This window comes from Vulpes lagopus, chromosome 12 (genome assembly GCF_018345385.1).
Source record: "Vulpes lagopus strain Blue_001 chromosome 12, ASM1834538v1, whole genome shotgun sequence".
In the NCBI taxonomy this organism is placed as follows: Eukaryota; Metazoa; Chordata; class Mammalia; order Carnivora; family Canidae; genus Vulpes; species Vulpes lagopus.
In genome coordinates this window covers 19,268,396-19,288,256 of record NC_054835.1, presented here as the reverse complement: position 1 = coordinate 19,288,256, position 19,861 = coordinate 19,268,396, and the positions used below count along the sequence as shown (strand labels likewise).

Here is a 19,861-nt window from a genome sequence, read left to right as displayed (position 1 = left end):
CTTGGACCAGCAGCGCCTGAAGCCTGTCAGAACGGCCGGATCCCAGGCGCTGCCACTGGGTTTCCAGAATCAGTCTGCCTTTGTAACGAGATCCCGGGCGGTCTGTGTGCATCTTGGAGGGGAAAAGCCCGGGTCTGGGTGACCATGTTCTTGGCCATATGGTTCAGATGTATTGCTGGGACTCTGGCCTGCCTCTCTCTCCCCTCACCTCCCTGCTCTGAGTAGGGGGAGGGGAGAAGTGGGCCAGGGAGCTGATGAAACAGAGGCCCAACCCAAGCTGTGGAGCCTGATTTTCCCAGACTGCTCACTTAGCCCCTGGCTGAGCTCCTTCCTTATTCTAAGAGAAGGAAACATGGCTTGGCCCCATAAGCCTTCCCCAGGGATCATATGTGTCTTTCACTCACTGTCAAGTCTTTGACATGTGGTCCGATCTCACCCACTTTGTCACCCAGGTGCCCAATTAGTATTGGCCCAACTCATGAAACAGGCAGCCCCAGAGTCAAACACTGTGACTTTCTACGATGGGATTGTGGTCAAGGCCTTCGCTGGGGAGTCGGCATCACAGGCAGGACTGCACCTCTACTACCCCCACAAAGTAGGGTGTCCCCCGGGTGAGGCACAGTGCAGGCCTGGCGGGCAAGCCTGGCTTCCTCACCCCGCTTTCAGGCCTGTGGATATGCACAAAGTTCCACATGCTGCCCCATACCTGGTGGCCATTTCTGAGAAGCAGCCTGGCCAAGCTAGTATGTCCCTCTTGGGGGGGTTTGGGTCCAGGTGGTGCCATCCACTAATCCCTAACTCTGTCGAAAGGAGCTGCTTTCCCTACAAAACACCCACACACACATACAATGTGGTTAAAATAAAATCCATTTCATATAAATATCTCCATCAAGGAGTCATACAGGGAGGGCCCAAGTGGCCCTTAAGAAAAGACTGGGTTTCTGTTTTGTTTTGTTTTGTTTTTAAATACAGAGTTATAAATAACTGTACACAGGGCAAATAAATACAGGGCAGGATGACATCGTCTCCTGCTGGTCACTCAAAGTGGTGCAATCAGATGAAAGTGCCATCCTTCTCACCCATCAGCTGGGCCTGGCACTGCAGATTTAGTCTTCAAGGGACCTGGAAGGCCCAACTCTCCATTACCTGGAAAGGGTGGGCTCAAGGGAGACAAGAGGTTCCACTCAGTCCAGGGTGCAATACAGTCCAGGTCAAGTATCGGGTTTGGTGGGGAAGCAGCTGGGGAGATAAGATATGAGGCTCGGGGATGCAATTTCCTTCCATCTCCCCAGGCCCTATGCCCTCGGATAATTGAGAGTTGGTTTCATCATTCAATTCTATGGCAGCAACTTTAACTTCTTCCGTGGGCTGCTGGAACTCTGGGATCGCTGGGCTGTTTTGCTGCACCATCTTTTTTCACCTCGTAGGGAAACACAGCACCAAAGATATCTTCATGATAGCGCTTCTGGCTCTTTAAGGGAAAACAGAATCAGGGTGTCAGCTCTGCTGGTCCAGCCACTTCTCGTTCATTGGGTCCAGGCTAGGACAAGCCCCCGGGGCTCCCCCAGCTTCCTTATCACACATATACCCACACACCATCTGCCTTCACAACTGTCACGCTTAGAGTGTACTTGAATCCCACTAGACTAACTCCCATCAGCACCTGAGCTGAGGTGAACCACCTGAACAGCTTGCCAAGCCTGCCTCATGCCTGTCCCACAAGATGCTCCAGGAAACATAGGCTCTGAGATAAATACATTAGGAAAATGCTGCATACTTTCTCCCAATCTTGAGGAGTCACGATGCACGGTAGCACGGTAGAGGCTCTGAGGAGTCTTGTCATAAAGCAACGTGTTGCCTTTGTTTAATTGAGCAAGCAGACCAGGATAGGACAGGCAGGCCTTCTAACAGCCCATCTAGCTCAGACATCCAGTCACCTCTAGGATTCCTTTGAGTTTCAGGACTAGAATGAGCCTGATTCCCCTAGATCTGACTCTCCCAGTCCTGGCTCCCCTGTCTGTGTCCTTGAGCTGCAGCCCAAACACCAGCTGTCATACCTTAAGCTGGAAAAAATAGTCCTCAACTTGCTCTTCACTCAGGCTCAGCTTGGCAGCCACCAGGTGCTTCAGGGTATGGGCCACATCCCGGGCCATACGCACATCCCCACAGACATAAAGGTGGCCCTGCTCCTCATGGAGCATGCGGAGCACCTGGCTGGCCAGCTGCTGCCGCAGGATGTCTTGAACATAGACCTGAAAGCAGAGGAAATGGTGGGTCCAGGTCCCCGCTGCTGGGGTGAAGCTTGCAGTCAGGCCTGATGGCCAGGAGGGGGCTGTGGGGGGCACAATGGGCTGCAGGGTGAGTGCCATCCCAGCCAGAACCTTGCCCAGGGATCAGGCTCAGGATGAGGAGTGCGCTGGCATCCTGCCCAGCCCAGCTAGAGATGAACGTTGGCCACCACCCTGGCCTCAAGAAGCTGACCATTCAGTGAAGCTCCTGCATTTACTTTGAATTTTACCATGCTGGAGAGAGGCATCAATCAAGCCACTCCCCCGCCCAGAGCTCTGAGGCCCAACTGTGTGCATCCCAGAAAGGGAGCCTCTTAGTGCAGACTGTTTATGGAAGCTCCACTGTAACTCAGAGCAGGGCACAGTGCGCTGGGCTCCCCAGTCACACAGAAGTCTAGGAGCCTCTGCTCTTGTTCCACACAAGACACCCAGTGACCCCAGCACTGGACACAAAACACTGGGTCTGGGAGGAGTCTGGAGAGAACAAATTCTCAAGGGCTGAGGTAACAGTCTGTTCTGACTCCTCGTGTTTCACGGGGCTAAGTGCTCCCGAGGGCAGCAGGGACCATCAGCGGGGCATGGTTTTTAAGCATGAAGCCAGCCTGGGCCACCTCTTCCCAGGCAGGTGTGCATCCCAGGTGTGCATCCCAGCCCCTAATTCATAGCAAAGCTGGGTACTGGGACTAGCCCACCACGTGACCCTGTTTATTCCTGAATGGCTCAGGGCTCGTCTCTTCTCCTGGCAAACACAATAGCCTCACAGCACTGCTCTGATGGTTGTATAACTGCCTCTGTTTTAGAGCTAAGATGAAGGCTCAGAGAACAAGGGGCTTTTGGGGAGCCGGAGTGCACCAGTCTGTGCTCTTTTTTTTCCCCCCAAATATTTTATTTATTTATTCATCAGATACACAGAGAGAGGCAGAGACATAGGCAGAGGGAGAAGGAGGCTCCCTGCAGGGAGCCCGAGGTGGGACTTGATCCCAGGACCCTCAGATCAAGACCTGAGCCCAAGGCAGACGCTCAACCACTGAGCCACCCAGGTGCCCCCAATCTGTGCTTTTAAAGCTCCACCTGCTGCTGGGGCAGCTGCCATACTTACCTTGGGCTGGCCAGGCAGGCGAGAATAGGCTGTGTGCACCTCATGCAGCACCCCACTCTGGGCCATCTCCAACATCTCCTCCCGATACAGGTGGTCCTCATCTGGGCGGCGGCACCCAAACACCAGGGTCATGCGGCTGCCCCGGAGCCCTGCAAGACCCAGCAGGCTGCAGTTACCAGGGAGGCCACCAGAGGGCGGGCCACTGCTCCAGACCTGTCCAGCCAGATACCCCCAAGTGTCCTACCTAGTATTGTCCCCACTTTACAAATGTGGAAACCCAGGCCCAGAGTGTTCTGATCACTGGTCCATACAGGCTGAGGCAAATGGGAGAGCGGGCGGAGGCACAACTCTCCAGTCGCTGTAGTTCTACTCCCAGGGAGATGCCAGGCCACCTGGTGCTCCCTCCCCGCCTTTAGGGAAGCCCCTAACTGTACCTTTGTGCTTGATGTCATGGAGCCGCTGCTGCCAGAAACTGCGGAAGGGGGCGATGCCTGTGCCAGGTCCAATGAGGATGCAAGGACGGGAGGGATCCTCGGGGAGCTTGAAGTTGCCGGCACTGAGGGGGACAGATGGAGAGGCTCAGTTCTCAAACACCCTGGGATGGATGCACAGTTAGACGGGGACTGGGGAGCCGAAGGTGCAGGGGGGGAGGGGCAGTGGTAGCGTGGTGGGGGTGGAGAAGACAATGAGCTCAAATTTGACTTCCCAAGTCCTGTAGGCTGTTTCATTTCCCCTGTCCAGGTACACCCTCACCTTGTCCTGGGCTCCTTTTGAAAAAAGGCTGAACCTCATTGTACTCTGGGCCCCCCACCGCTGTCCTCTCTGTCCCTACTGGAGACCTTGCCATGCTCTATTGCCAGGGGATAGAATGGAGAGGCCCCGTGGGACCCCGATGCCTTCTTAAGGGCCTAGATCTCTCCCTTTCAAACCACTGCTCCCAGGGCCAGTGGTCCTACAATGGCTGGAGTGGAGAGGGTGCTTACCTTCGTACAAAGCAGGGTACTGGGTCTTGGGGCTTCAGGTTGCTGAGCCATGTGCTACAGACACCATGGTGCAAAGGACCTTGGCCATCTGCAAGGACAACACAGACTTGACCAACATCATCCCCCACCCTCCCACCCCTTGGGGGAATGAATTGTCCCAGAGGCTCCTCCCATGCCAGTGAGCCTCCTGCCAAGTGCCCACTCAGGCACTCTGTGGGTTTTAGTGAGGGGGCAATTCTCCTGGTTTTATGGTTCTCCCTCTATGCAGCCAGAGTTGGGGAAAGCTGAAAGGCACCTTAAGAAGTGTGCCAGCCTCTTATCTTGCCATTGCAGAAAATCTCAGAGAAGCAAAGTGATTCGCACCAGGCCACTCAGGTAGTAGTCAAATCAGATCACAGCTTAGCTTCCCTGACTCCTACTCCAACGTTCCTTCTAAGAGTTGCTCCAGGGACCCTCCCAGCCCACCACTCAGCTCTGGTGGCTGTAGCAAAGAGTGGCCCTGTAGGGTGGCCATAGTCACTGCCCCACAGTGTCTCCATGAGGCAAAGCCCTTGCTGGTATGAACCCTGAGTGGTAGCCAGCCTCTTGAGCATCCTGGTCTGCTCTGACACCTCTCTCCCTGGTGGCTCCTCCTGGGCCTGTGGAAACCCCAGCTTCCTCTGGGTTACATTCCCTTTCCAAAGGCCTGGCATTTAAAGCTATCCCAACCAACCTGAGAAGTCCCTTTTTCCCTCAGAAAGGGATCTGGCTCTCATAAGATGTACCCACCCCAGTCCTGTCTGAGGACTGAGAGTTGGCCTGGGAAGATGTCCTCCAGCAGAGCAGATAAAGTCTCGGCCCAGGGTTTAGAAACTGTGTGATTGTACTTTTCACCCAACTTTGCCAACATGGACAACGCTGCATTACAGAGGGCAGGGCAAGGGGACAGTCCATCCGGAAGGGAGACAAGTCCAAGGAGAAAGGTTTTGGACCACCCAGGCTATGTTAGCCCATCCCCTAACCTCTGCCCTCAGAGCACCCTATGCTTCTTAGCACCTGCATAATGACACTTGTCTATTTCTACAAGTCTCTCTTCACTGCCCCATCTAGACGAGAAGCTCCATGAGGGCAGAAGCTACATGTACCACGTTTCCACACCCAACATCATGACAAGCGTAGAGAGGTATGAAATAAACCACTGCTGAGTAAGTGAGTGAGCAAGCAAGGCATAATCACCTCCATACCCAGCGTAGACTATATGGAATACTAAGACCCACTGGGCTCCCACCAAGTATTGGGTGCTTTCTCCATTTGATCTCATTAAATCATCCCAGCAGTAGCAGGACAGCAGAGTGAAGCAGGGTGGTCCAGCAATCAGACTGTGTGGGTGTGAATTCCATTTCTCTACTTGCTAACAGTGTGACTCTGGGGTTTACCCTCTTTTTTTTTTAAGATTTTATTTATTTATTCATGAGGGACACACAGAGAGGGAGAGAGAGGCAGAGACACAGGCAGAGGGAGAAGCAGGCTCCATGCAGGGAGCCCAACGTGGGACTCAATCCCGGGTCCCCAGGATCAGACCCTGGGCTGAAGGCGGCGCTAAACCACTGAGCCACTCAGGCTGCCCCTGGGGCTTATCCTCTTTATGTCTCAGTTTCCTCACCTGTAAAATGCAAACAGTACCCATCTCCTGTGGTTACCCATAATACATATACAGAGGGTCTGCTTGGCGCCTGGCTCATAGTAATCTCTCTATTATTACATAGTAATATCTCTATGCTTACTATAACATGCCTCCTACTGCTATTAACCCTCTGGGAGGTAGGTTTTTAACTGATGAGGAAATCATAGCTCAGAGATGTTGAGCAGCTGCCCAAGAAGTAGCAGGATTGGACTGCTCCAAAGCCTCTGCCCAGCCTTACCTCGGGTGGGGTACACGAGCACAGCCACCGTGAGGTGGACCTCCATGGGTGTGCAGTCCCTGGAGGAGCTGATGGAGTAGTACCGCGGTTTCAGAATAGGGAGCTGGGAGAGCAGGAAGCCAGCAGACACCCGCAGGGATGGGAACTCCTCCAGCACTTCCAGGAAGGTGGGACTGTTGGTTAACTTCCACTTGTTGTACTGTGAGGGCTGAAAGCCAAAGGCAGTGTGAGCAACTCGTGGCATGTGCCCCACACGGAGGCAGGAGGCTGTCACAATCCAGCATTCATTCATTCGCTCATTCACTTCCTCAACAAACACCAAGTGCCAGGCGCTGTCCAGGGTGCTGACACGACCAAGCTGGAGAGAAAATGGTGTCCATCCTGGAAGAACTCAGGCCAATGAGTAGTATTTACCTAATTCGTGTGCTTAGAACTCCACCGTCAGCCACCGGTGGGCAAGAGTCACACCTTTATTATAATCTAATTTTGGACAGGGCTTTGGAATCCTACAGACCTGGGTTCAAATCCTGACTGGGTGCCTTTATGGCTGTGGGATCTTGTCCCAATCAGTTAACCTTTGTTACATGAGGATAGTGTCGTCTCCCTCATGGGGACGTTGTGAGAATGAAATAAGAAAATGTGTGCTGAGTTAGTACAGTGTGGCCACAGGATAACGGCAGTGGAGGTGGCTAGAATCAAGTTAATTAGTGAAGATGATGGTAATAATACCATCCAGTGCCTTTTGCAGAGGCATAGGCCTAGAAATTTGCAGGTGAGTTAATGCATCCTCTCATTAAGTTATTAACTCTATTACCCGTCTGTTACTATGTCCACTTTTCCATTCATCCTCACCTTCCATCCTCCGACACTTCCTAAGTTCCAAGCTTATTCCAGGCTTGGGGAATATACAAAGACAAGACACTGTGCAGGGCAAGGACAGTTCATCTGGGGCAGGAGACATGTCCAAGGAGACAAGGTTCTGGTCCTCCCAGGCTATGTTAGCTCATCCCCTATCCTCTGACCTCAGAGCACCCTATGCTTCTTAGCACCTGCATAATGACAACTGTCTATTTCTACAAGTCTCTCTTCACTGCCCGTCTAGATGGGAAGGTCCGTGAGGGCAGAAGCTACATGCACTGCATTTCCTGGTAAGGCTGGGCAGAGCCTACATGGCTCTCCTTTTCTAGCTAATTTTTAATGAAGTGCACATTGGTGGCATCCCGCAGACACTCAGAAAATTTCAGTTCACTTAACACAACTGTGTCCTGGATATAGAATGGGAGAGGATACTGACTTCCCACCAGCTTTTGACAAGTTTCACTTTGGGAAGCTGAGTCGGATTCCCCCTTGGAGGTTAAAGACCAGCTCTGGGTTCTGGTGCCCCCTGACTCTGGGGCTCCACCAACCCAACTTTTACCTGGCACAGGATCTCCAACCTCTGCCTCTCAGCCTCTTCTGTGGCCAGCTGTGCCAGCTTTCGGAGCAGCAGCTGGGTTGGGGGAGTGGTGATGTCCAGGAAGTAGGTGAGGGCCTGGCTGAGTGAGCACGGAGGCAGCCGCTTGTCTCTGACCCAGTAGCTTCCTGGACAGGGAAAGAAGGAGTCAGGAGATGGTGAAACAGCAAAACAAGTCTTTCCTGAAGGGGGATAAGCCTCTGGGGAAGATACCCTCCGCCTTTCAGCTGCAGGGGAGAGAAGACACTGAATTTCTGTCTCCAGGAATAGCGAAAGTGCTCCTCTACCCAATTCATGTGCAAGAAAGCAGTGCTCAGAGGTAGGGTTGCTAGGGAAGGCTGATCAACAGCCCTCTGAAAGGCCCCCAAGTTGACATGATCCTAAAAATTACACACCAGAGTTCGGTTCCTCTCTGGTTCAGACCTGAACTAGAGCAAAACACCCACAGGTGAACTACAGACTCACAGTGACTAAATTTACGAACCCCCGCCCCCCAGGCCAGTAATTCATTTAGAAAAAAGCCCACGACTGCAGTCCCCTGGGGCTATGCAATAGGTACTGGGCAAGCAGCAAAGCAGCCCAAAGCGTCAAGTCCCAAGGAGTCCCAAGAGGCAGTATGCAGGGGGTCACGGTGTGGACAAAGAAATAAAGCCTTGAGAGGTTGACTCATATGCCAATGGTAATGCAGCTAGGAAGTAATGGATCAGGGACTTGAACCTTCAAAGCCCAATAATATTACACCGTTCTCACATTTCTCCATCATGTCATCAGGCAAACCATCAACACGTCTATTGCGAGGACTGAAGAGACAAGACATGTAAAATGGTGGCATCTAATAATTACGCAGGAAATACTAGCTGCTACTGTTGATGATGATGATGGTGACAAATACTCTTGCCTATCTGCCTCCTGTACTAGGTAGTGAGCTTTCTAAGCGCAGAAACTGGGTCTCATTCATTTTTGTAGCCCAGGGTGTGCCTTGTACATAGATGCAACTGACTAGTTAAAATTTCAATGGAAAAATAAATGAATCTATCAATTAACAAAAAAATGGCCAGGTGAGCAAAAGGATGAAAGGAAAGAGACTCCCCAGCCTGTTGGGCTGGGCAGAGAGCCCTAGAGGAGCATCCCTTCTGTTCGCAAAGCTGTATTAGCCTAGGCTTGGGTGGTCCACCCACTCAGCAGGAAGGACAGGGTTAGGCGCCCACGGTGCAGGCATGGGACCAGCCCAAACAGCGGGGTTGGGAGGCTGCTGAGGAGGCAGGGCGGATGAGGGCGGATGCTGGGGCCACCGTGCTAAGGTCTCACCCCTCTCGCTGAGGGTCTCCAGGTGCACAGGCTGGTGGGGTGCAGGGCTGTCTACTACCCGCTCCAAGATGCCTTGCACCAGGGCCAGCTGGTTGCCTGGGAAAACTCCGAGATGTTCTCCTGGCAGGTAGCACAGCTCCTGGCTGTCCTCACAGGAGAGCTCGACCAGGAGAGTGGTGCGGCTGGAGAAGGGAAAAAGAAGCCTCTGGTGACGCCACCAGGATTTCCTCCAGAGCTCCCTAAGGGGCGGGCTGGCTTCCTCAGGAAATGTGCCCTCTTTCATTTTCCTGCTTAGTTCCGTGAACACAGGTCAGGTGACCAGCCCCCACTGAAGCTGGGGTGCTCAAGAGGGCCTGTGGCCAACCAGGCCTGGGGCTTCTCTGTGGGATAAGGGTGGGCCGCAGCCTCCTGGTGCAGCACTCCCGAGCCCACCCAGGCTTGACTACACCCTCCATCTAAAGAGAGCATCCCCCCTGGGAGATCAGTGGCCATTAGGACAAACCCTTCCTTGTCCCCAGCACAAATCTGGCTCTCATTAGAACAAAGCCGATTTTCTTTTCCTTTCTTTCTTTCTTTCTTTCTTTCTTTCTTTCTTTCTTTCTTTCTTCTTTCTTTCTTTCTTTCTTTCTTTCTTTCTTTCTTTCTTTCTTTCAAGATTTTATTTATTTATTCATGAGAGACACACACAGAGAGAGGCAGAGACATAGGCAGAGGGAGAAGCAGGCTCCATGCAGGGAGCCCGAAGTGGGACTCAATCCCAGGCCTCTGGATCATGCCCCGAGCTGAAGGCAGACGCCCAACCATTGAGCCACTCAGGCATCCCCAAAGCTGGTTTTCCTAATGATTGGGGCGGGGGGACAGCACAGATGAACAAAACCCACAAGGAATGCATAACACCCATTTCTCCTGGTGGGGAAATGTCCTTCCCTGCCAAAATTTTTCCTGAAAGTTCTTAAGAGCCAAATGGTTTGAGTTTCTCTTGCTCTCCACCTTTGGTGAAAGGGTTTAGTGACAAAGGGCAGGTGGTAAAGCAGGTGCCTAGTTCTCAAGCTGGAAAACCAGTGTATGGTTAATGGAGACCAGACCTAAAGGCACTGGAGGTCACAGGAGTTACGAGCCAAGCTGGTCCTACTGATGGCATCATCGCTAATGCTGTGTACACCTCTCTCCTTTCAAACACTGACTGGCTCTGGTCTTTTGTTTTGTTTTGTTTTGTCTTAAATTAAACCGGCAGAACATCACCCAAGCAGCCCGGTAGTCTCCCCTACCTGGATTTTGGACTCTGTAGATTCCGTTGTGATTTGAGCCTCAGGGTGAACACGTTCTTGGCATGCATTCTGCTGAGGGCTGTGGGAGACAGAGATGATAAAGTGAAAAAGTGGCTCTTAAGTGTTGGTGGGGGTAGCCTCCATGTGTCTGAGTCAGTTTTACCTGGACACTACCTGGGGGTGTCCCTCTGTGACGGTAGTGGGGTTTTCTTTTTCCCTGCTGTGTTTCTGAATCACAAATAAAGACCCTTGGACTGACAGGGGTGTTTGTGATGCTGCTAGGTGCGGAGGAAATACACTAGGTGCCCAAATATGGGCATTTCTGAGCCATTCCCATGGCCTGGCATCCGCAGGAGAGCTTAGCTAAAGTCGGGCCTAGGCTAACCATGCAGGAAAACCACAATACTGCTGTACTCATGGTACAAGAAAAGAGGAATCACAGTGTCCAGAAGGAGAGTTTACCAACGGCAGCCTAGGGTTGCCTCTGCATGATGTTCTTTGCGATAGTTTACAATTCTTGGCTGCTGTCAGAGCTGGACAGCTGGGGCTCAAATCCCGGCTCGGCCATATGCTAGCAACTTGCTTCACTTCTGTGAGCTTCAGTTTCTTTTTACTCTTCTTCTTCTTCTTCTTCTCCTTCTTCTTTCTTCCTCTTCTTTCTTCTTTCTTTCTTTCTTTCTTTCTTTCTTTCTTTCTTTCTTTCTTTCTTTCTTCTTTCTTTCTTTCTTTCTTTCTTTCTTTCTTTCTTTCTTTCTTTCCCTTCTTCTTCTTCTTCTTCTTCTTCTTCTTCTTCTTCCTCCTCCTCCTCCTCCTCCTCCTCCTCCTCCTCCTCCTCCTCCTCCTTCTTCTTCTTTTTTAAAGTAATCCCTGTACCCAGTCTGGGGCTTGAACTCATGACCCAGAGCTGTTCCTACCAACTGAGCCAGCTGGGGGCCCTGGTCTTTGTGCCCTTCTTGCAAGATGAGTGTCAGGGCTCACTGAGAGTGGGCAGGTGAGGAGCCCAGCACAGTGCCTGGCACACAGGAGGCTCTCAGTTGGTGCTGGTTCCCTTTGTCTCTCCACCACCCTCCCAGGGCTTCCTCCTGAAACAGCGTCCCTCAGAGATGAAACAAGCTCTCCAGTCTTGCATGCCAGCAGGCTCTTGGATACGAGATAGAGAGAGGCCTAGCAGCCCTAAGCCAGCTGTCTCTGTTCGGAGGGTCCTAGTGGTCTCCTGGACCATAGACCCCAGGGTCAGAGACCTCCACCCCAGCAGGAAGGGCAACCAGTCCCATGTGGTACGGCAAAGCAGGTACCTTTGTTGAGGTCCAGAGGCTGCGAGTCCTGCACGAGCCTGTATTGGTGTGGGTCCCAGGTCACATTGGAAGTGTAGAGCCTGGGGATCTGAATGCAGTGTTTGCCTCGCACATCAAATGTCTCACAGGCTGCCTGGAAGAGGATGGAGCAGGCCGGTGTTAACCACTGTCATTGTGGTTAACAATGTTGATGTCATCATCGGCCACCATTTTGTAGGTCCTTACAAATCAGTAAAGTGCTTCCTGTAAAATTACTGAGCACATGGATCTGATAGAGCTGCTACAAGGACTCAAAGAAGTGGCTGGACTTAGCACACAGTTGTTACTGCTATTAGTATGGATATTAATACACTATCTTATTTTACCCACATGCCTGAGTTCTGAGATTTGATTACTCCCATTCTCCAGGTGTGGAGTCATGTGGAGGTGGTGTGGGCGTGGGAACCAGGTCTGCCTGACTCAAGCTGGTGTTCTAAGTACCACTGCTGGCTGAAATGGTCTGCTTACATGAGGATAATTTATTATTATATGGGAGTGGGGATTATTTATTAATAATAAATTATTAATAATTTATTATTATTATTATTATTATATTTTAAGATTTTATTAATTTATTTGAGAAGAATGAGTGCAGGGAGGGGCAGAGGGAGAGGGAGAGAGAGAATCCCAAGCAGACTCCCTGCTGAGCACAGAGCCTGACAAGAGGCTCAATTCCATGACCCTGAGATCATGACCTGACCTGAAATCAAGAGCCGGGCACTTAACTGACTGAACCACCTGGGGAACCCCAATGACAGTTAAATTAGGGGTGTCAGGCCACAGGAAGCAAAAGTCTACTGAGATTCTGACATGGATCCAAAGGACTCCACTGCATGGTCCCTGTCCCCAGGCTCTCTGTGGTTGGGAGGCTGAAACAGGGCAAAGTCATCAAGAGGTGACCTGGACAATTAGAGGGCGAATATCTTAAACTGAAAAAGCTCCCTGAGGGTGGGGGCATCTCAGGGCTCTTCTCCCATCCAGGGACACATGTCTAAAGTAGGGTTCTGGGGGGCTGAGGGAGAACAGCGGTGATCTGAGCCTTCAGGCTGATGCCTACAGGACCCGGCAGGGGTCGTGCCACCCAGGATGCACAGATGTCCTGGGCATGAATGGGCTGTGGCATCCTTGTCCCTGTGGTGAGGCAGCTCCAGCTACAAACTGACCTTGAAGGTTTGCACGGCCCAGCAGCGGAAGGCTTCCTCCTGTCCACTGAGCTCATCCCCTTCCCCTATTGGGGCAAGCTGAGAGGCCCCCAGATGCGATAGCTTCTGGTCGATGTCATGAGCAAAGGCACAGAACTGAGGGTACATGCTGGAGCCGAGGCCAAACACGGCATACCTGCCCGAGGAGGACACATACACAGAGACAGGAGTGAGCCCACCCATGCAAGCACTATGTAGCACCACCCACCCATGAGCCACCCTCAGACACTTCCACTCCAGCTGGGCACAGCACCGGCCAGTGCACGCCATCTTCTGGTCCTCTCCAGCTCCTAAACCTTATCGCCAACTCCCATGAGTTGGTCTGCAGATCTGTGAGAGGGACTTGGTTTCCCTGGCCTGACTCTTAGTACACTCTGACGACAGGATCTCTCTGTGCCTGGACATCTTGGATAAGACGCCCCCCCCCCCCCCGCCTTATACACAACCAGTACCCTCCCCGGAACCCTTAGGTCCATCAGGCAAGGCTTGGACAAGTGGGAGTGGGGAGAAGCCTTACCTGAACTTGTTGGTAAGCTCTTTCAGCATGAAGAGAGATTTTTTTAGTTTCTAGAAAGAGGGAGAACCACGGAGTTCTTAGGACAAGATTAAGAAAAGCACTGCTTTACTCTTCTTCTTCTGGTAGCCCATTTAAAAACTGGCCACATCTGGCAGAAGAAGGTTCAAGACCCACAAATGAAAGTCAGTTTCTGTGTAGGGACAGTTTCCTGGGGCTGAGGGAGAAGTTCAGCCTTAGCAACTCATGCAGGCCTGTCCCTTGGTGGGGGATTCAGAACAGCCCAGCCCCATCCAGCTCTGGCAGAGGGCAGGGCTGCCTTGCGGCAGGGCATCTTTAGAGGATCTCCTGATGGGGCATGAGCCCCTCTTCCTGTTTGGAACCTGGTAAGAATGATAATTGATTCCGCACTCCCTAAGATAACCCTGATTTCTGAGGAATGGAATGTGGAATGTGACCCAACAGAAAGAATGTCAAATCACATGGTAAGAAAGTATTCTCTTTTCTGTAATTTTTTTTAAATTTATTCCTGTTTCTACTATTTTTATCATCTTTATGAAAACTAGGGAGATCCTCAGCTTGGGGCTCTTGGAGCCCAAAGACCTCGAATACTTGCCTATTACTCATTTTAAAAAACAAAGCCCGCTACGGCCAGACAATAGTAGTTAGCTCAAATTCAAGAACTTTGGCTCTCATAAGATTTATTTTGTCAGCTTTCCCTTTGTGATAGTGATATAACGTTTCCTTTAGACATAAATTTTATGTCTAAAATTTCATAAATTGACTCACTTTACTTGAGTCAATTTACTTGAAAATATAAAGTATGCCATTGGAAAGGCATCACGTACATACGGTGAGAATTACAAAGAAGGCAGGTAAATGCTGGCAGCCGAGTGATCTGAGCACTCATTTCCAAATGTCCTCCTTAGGACATGTTAAATCCCCAGATCCTTTCCTTGGCTCCCTTGGGGCCTGGTATCCCCCACAACCCTGCACCCAGACCACTGGGCCCCAGGCCACCCACCTCTCCATTGCCAGGGGAGTCTCCGTTCCCAAACGTGCTGGTCACCACCAATAGTAGCTGCTCCTCCTCCAGGTGGCTCAGCTTGTACTCATCCATGCAGAGAACCTACAAGGCCCCAGGGGTGGACATCAGCCCTGCGTTCCCAGGCCGAGGCCCTCTATGCCATCTCCAGATGCCCTGTGCTTCCTCCCCAACCCAAGAGACCCCTTATCTATCACCTGTTTCCCCCCACCCCGCCCACACCCAGCACCAGTGTGGTACAGGGGTGAGGGTTCTGTGAATCCCAGTCAAATAAACCTATATGAACACCTCGCTCCTCATCCTCCTACCCCTCTCAAGCCCCAACACCAACACTTCCACAAGCCCTGGAGGGCTCGTCTTCAAAATCCTGCTAAGTCCCAAATGAAAACACTTCCACTGCTACTCTGAATTCTGAGTGTGTGGACGTATTTTCCACACACAAAAAATATATAGAGAGAGACTCGGATTAAGAAAGTGTTTCTCAAACTGTGTTCCCATGCAACACCCTGGAAAATGTATTTACTATGTAAATCTGGGAATCCCTGGACCCAAATCTATCCTTCTATCCCAGATTTACAATGTACTTCAGCACATCCAAGGCTCTGGGACATTCAGGGGCAGAACAACCACTTTAACTTTTGCCAACTTGTCTGTGCACAGGCAGAGAGAAAGGCCCACGTCCAGCTGAGTTCACTACCTTGGGGTGGAAGGCACAGCTGAACAAGGCCCCTAGGTCCCGGGCTAGCGTCTCTGACTTTCCCGTCTCTGTCGCAAAGAGGATTGTGACTCTGACTCGGGATGCCATGGTCTTGCGCATCAGCATGGAGGCAAAAAGCACAGCTCTGTGTGGACAGACAGACAGACACTGTGCTGACTCCACCCTCCAGAGGAACACAGGGAGTAGGGGGAGCCCAGGAGAATGGGAGAGGGACTGAGTTCAAAGTGTGGCAGGACAAGGGAAAGGAATGCACATATCTTACCAGCCACTGACGCTGACCTGTGGCCCTTCTCTTTCCCTCCCCTGCCCAACACGCTACTCAGCCCCAGGGAAATGGAGGACAGGCAAGGTTGGCCTGATGGTGGCAGGTGGTCCCCCTTGGCGTCTGGACCTCTGCCAGCCAAACTCCGTAAAGATCATCATTTCGCTTTGTTCCCTGCCCGTCAAGGCCTAGAAGGGCAGGCTGCCTGGAAAGGGCTGCTGCTCAGGTGTGTCAGCTCTGGCCATTCTCACTTACTTAACCAAGACTTTAAGTTGAATCTTTCTCCTCTGGGGTCTCCGCTTCTCATCCTGCCACACGTGGGTTTTCCAGGCCTCCACCTCCAGAAAAGAAGACAAATGTGAGGCAGGTGGGCCCTGGTTCAGCTCGGGCTTGGGGATATGAGGGAGCTAGAGGACCCTTCATGCCGTTTGTGAGGTGGGGGTCTCTGGATGCCCCATGGGGGAGGACAGGGGCTCTGTGTCCCTCAGAGTCACAGCTCCAGTAACCAGTTTAGAGCCTGCACACACCGGGATGGGGTCAGTTGGCTTATTTTCCACTAGTGTCTCCCCAGAAGGAAGAAGCCCCACTTCACTTTCATTTTTAGTGTCTAATCACAAGGCAGGCCATATGACATAGAGTCCAAACCGGGTACCTTTGAGAGTAGAAGGAGTGTCTGTCTCTATGACAACAGACACAAATTGTCCCAGCAATCAGTCACCCTACTTAGTGTCAAAGTAAGGAACCTCTTGCCCAAATCTAACCAAAGTCCTTTTTAACAAAAAAATGAACTGGTTTCAACAGGTAGCAGTGATAGAAGGCATTCAGGGTTGGGCATACACCAATTCATAGGATCCATACCACTTCCTATAGTGGAGTTAATGCCCAGTGTTTTTAGAGTAAGAAGAGCGGGGCCTACATGGGTGAAAAGACCCACCCAAGATCATATGGCTAGGAAGTGGGAGAGTCGCCCGCAGGCATGTCTGACCCAGGAGCCAAGCTCTTCACCATTATGGGATATGATAGGTGAGGGTCACAGTGATCAACCTTAGAAGCAGAAGCCCCATGACAGCAATGGGCCACTAAAGGTAGAATAAAAGGTATTTCCTTGGGGCACCTGGGTGGCTCAGTGGTTGAATGTCTGCCTTTGGCCCAAGGCGTGATCCCAGTCCTGGGATCCAGTCCTGCATCAAGCTCCCTGCAGGGACCCTGCTTCTCCCTCTATGTCTCTTCCTCTCTCTGTGTGTCTCTCATGTCTCTCATGTCTCTCATGTGCCTCTCAAATAAATATATTAGAAAAAAAAAACCTATTTCCTTAAGTTCCATTCTCTGTGAAAATGGACACTGTTCAGCCTCTAGGAGTGCAGCCTGCAAAGCATAGGCCTCTGTGTCCCTGACCCTCCCCTGTGTGTCTTGCATGAGTTAGCATGCATACGTGCACACATCTGCTCACACACACACACCCACGCACACATCCAGTCACACTCTCTCCATCCTTGAGCTCCCAAGACAGAGAGGAGAGAAAAGCCCTCCCTTACCTGGTAGTAGTAGAAAGGGGACAGGACATAATTTAACATCTCCTGGTGGAACACAGGAGTGATACTCCCAGAAATCGGGGGGACCAGCCAAATCCAGTCGGCAGGGCAGCCCCCTCGGGAGCGGTACTCGCTCTGCATGTACTTCATGAAGGACTCTGCAGCTGAGTGGTGATCCATGATGGTCACATTTTGCTTCTGAATTAGAAGGAGGCAAAGAAGGAGGGTTTGATGTAAGGGATGGGGGAGTCAGGAACACGGTCTGTCAGCGGCAGGGCTCCCAAGATGGGACTATGGAAAGGCCTGGCATCAGTAAAATGTGACAGCAATTGCCCCTGGCCACCTCCTTGCTGCTAAAACTAAATACCCAAGTAGAAGGCACTTTCTGGACCTCCAAAGGAGCCCCAGAAATCACTACAGCCATGCTCGACCCACAGATCACATGGTGGCCCCCCCTTGGCTCTCTAGGGGCCATGTCAGCTTTTCAGGCTACACCTACAAGTCTCCCCCAACTCCCCACAAATGGCTCCCTCTTGATGCTGATAAATCTAGCCACAGAGGCTTCTTGTCACTTGTTAGTAGAGATTTTCAAGAGTCATATCCCCAAGAATGTGGCTCTCTCAGCCAAGAAGGAACTAGACATCTCTGAAGAGGACGGAGCATCGGGATAACCACAGCGTATGGAAGACAAGTCACCAGAATGTCCCACATCCTAAATTTAGAAGCCAAGGGGTATGAGCCTTCCTGGAATGATCCAAAAGAAGCAGCCACACCCCTCACTGCCCAGAGCAACTCATCTAGTCAAGTGTTCAGTGTCGTGATTCAAACCTTGGCCTCTTACTGGCCCTTTGAGCATGAGCTCTTAGCTCCTGAACTTCACTAAGCCTCAGTTTCCTCATATGGAAGATATGAGGCTGCTCAAGGGCACAAGCAGAGCACAGAACATGTGCAATAAGCATTAGCTGCCATTCTTCTATCTGCTAGGCACTGCATAAAGCACAGGCATTATAGAGGTGAAAATGTGGCCCCCTTTCTGCATTAGATTATATTCTAAGGAGGGACGCCTGGGTGGCTCAGTGGTTGAGTATCTGCCTTTGACTCAGGTGTGGTCCCGGAGTCCCGGGATCAAGTTCCACATCGGGCTCCCTGCATGGGGCCTGCTTCTCTCTCTGCCTATGTCTCTGCCTCTCTCTCTCTGTGTCTCTCATGAATAAATAAATAAAATCTTAAAAAAAGATTATATTCTAAGGAGAGGAGGCAGAGGAAGTTGGCCTTCCATGTGGTCTGCTACAAGATGTAAAGGAAGAGAGTGCAGGTGCTGTTGGGAGCCAGAGGGGGCTGAGCTCAGGCAGAGGCCTGGAGGAGAGGCTGCTTCTAAGGGGAGGCAAGTCTTGGGGGATGGGCACAAGTTGGGTGGGGGATGGGCATTTCTGGAGGAGGACACTGCCTGAGTCAGGCTGGAGGCACAGGGGGAGCCCACCAATGGAGGGCTCAGGTGGCCTTCTGAAATCTTACACATATGCAAGCAGCTCCTGGGTACCAGACCAGTTTGATGCTCAGAAGCTGATGATGGTAGTAATAAATAAGAAGAACAGCAAAATGAATACCTACAGAATGTTCGCTATGGGCCAGGCAGCCCAGCTAAGTGTTTTGCACACAGTTTCACTGAATTCTTACAATAACCTAGTGAGGAAGATCCTACTATTTATTCCCATTTTACAGACGAGGAAGTTTATCCTGAAGGAAGATGATGAGGAAGTCCTGGAGACTCTCAAGCAGTGGAGGGGGGTGTGTGGTCAGCAATGGCCAGGAGACAGCCGAGGATCCACAGATTTTCTGGGACATATCTGCATCCTGCAGTGACAGGGCTGGTGCGCAGAGCCCCAAGAGCCAGGATGTGCAGTCCACAGGCAGCAGGGTCCTTTTGAGCCAGGCCAGCCACAGCCACAGCCCTAAGGGGGGGCTCTTCCTTTTCCGCCCCAGACCCCCTCTATCCCACTTCAGAACAACAAACACAAGTTTGACCTGCCTTTGGGGTGACCAGCCCTGGGAAACTGTGTGATTGTAAATATTTACTGGATGTTTGTTCAATGTCAAGTCCCTGCCCCACTCCACAGGAGAAGGGTTTTTGTCTATTTTGCTTACCACTCACATCCTTGGCCAAGCCTTATGCCTGGCACATGCAAAATGTTCAATATACTTTGCTGAATGAATAAAGGACTGTCTTCCTAGCGGTCTGGCCTCCAGGGCATCTGCAAGCTTTGTGGAGATGGTTTCAGTCTTTAAGGTAACATCTTGGGCAGCCCGGGTGGCTCAGCGGTTTAGCGCCGCCTTCAGCCCAGGGCCTGATCCTGGAGACTCAGGATGGAGTCCCACTTCGGGCTCCCTGCATGGAGCCTGCTTCTCCCTCTGCCTGTGTCTCTGCCTCTCTCTCTGTGTGTGTGTGTGTGTGTCTCTCATGAATAAATAAGTAAAATCTTAAAAAAAAAAAAAAAAGTAACATCTTCACATATCCCCTGCCTCCTTCCCAAAAGGAAGGGGAACATTTCTATGAATAAAAGCAGTGGACAGACCAAAAGGCTCAGCCCCACACAAGAGCTGACCTGTATGTAGGCCAATGGGGAGGGTCCATTTGCTCAGCAGATGGAAGAGCAGCCTCTGCTTGTGTGGACATGCACTCTCATTCATTCATTCAGTACATATTTTTTTTCAGTATCTACAATGGCCAGACATTCCACTACACTCTAGAGACAGAGTAGTAAACAAAAGAGACAAGGCCTGGCCCTAACAGGCAAGAAGTAGATGTACTATGTAATGTCAGAAGCTAATAAGAATTATGGGGATGCCTAGGTGGCTCAGTGGTTTAGTGCCTGCCTTCAGCCCAGGGCCTGATCCTAGAGACCCAGGATCGAGTCCCACATCGGGCTCTCTGCGTGGAACGTGCTTCTCCCTCT

The 19,861-nt window shown here is 51.4% G+C and overlaps 1 protein-coding gene across 3 annotated transcripts in view; it reads right to left on the bottom strand.

Annotated features, from left to right (window-relative positions):
- Positions 1-859: 859 nt before the first annotated feature.
- Positions 860-19,861, bottom strand: part of NOS2 (nitric oxide synthase 2) — a 33,546-nt gene continuing 14,544 nt past the window's right edge. For all 3 annotated transcript variants that reach the window (XM_041723934.1, XM_041723935.1, XM_041723936.1), the window contains 16 exons: positions 16,911-17,105; positions 15,631-15,713; positions 15,093-15,237; positions 14,375-14,479; positions 13,354-13,403; positions 12,798-12,972; positions 11,596-11,728; positions 10,301-10,379; positions 9,033-9,214; positions 7,689-7,852; positions 6,272-6,479; positions 4,371-4,458; positions 3,822-3,943; positions 3,388-3,536; positions 2,058-2,252; positions 860-1,471 (listed from right to left, as the gene is read on the bottom strand). In XM_041723934.1, the coding sequence (XP_041579868.1) occupies positions 1,352-1,471; positions 2,058-2,252; positions 3,388-3,536; positions 3,822-3,943; positions 4,371-4,458; positions 6,272-6,479; positions 7,689-7,852; positions 9,033-9,214; positions 10,301-10,379; positions 11,596-11,728; positions 12,798-12,972; positions 13,354-13,403; positions 14,375-14,479; positions 15,093-15,237; positions 15,631-15,713; positions 16,911-17,105 (2,193 nt within the window). In that variant the 3' untranslated portion in view covers positions 860-1,351. The remainder of the gene's footprint in view (positions 1,472-2,057; positions 2,253-3,387; positions 3,537-3,821; positions 3,944-4,370; positions 4,459-6,271; positions 6,480-7,688; positions 7,853-9,032; positions 9,215-10,300; positions 10,380-11,595; positions 11,729-12,797; positions 12,973-13,353; positions 13,404-14,374; positions 14,480-15,092; positions 15,238-15,630; positions 15,714-16,910; positions 17,106-19,861) is intronic.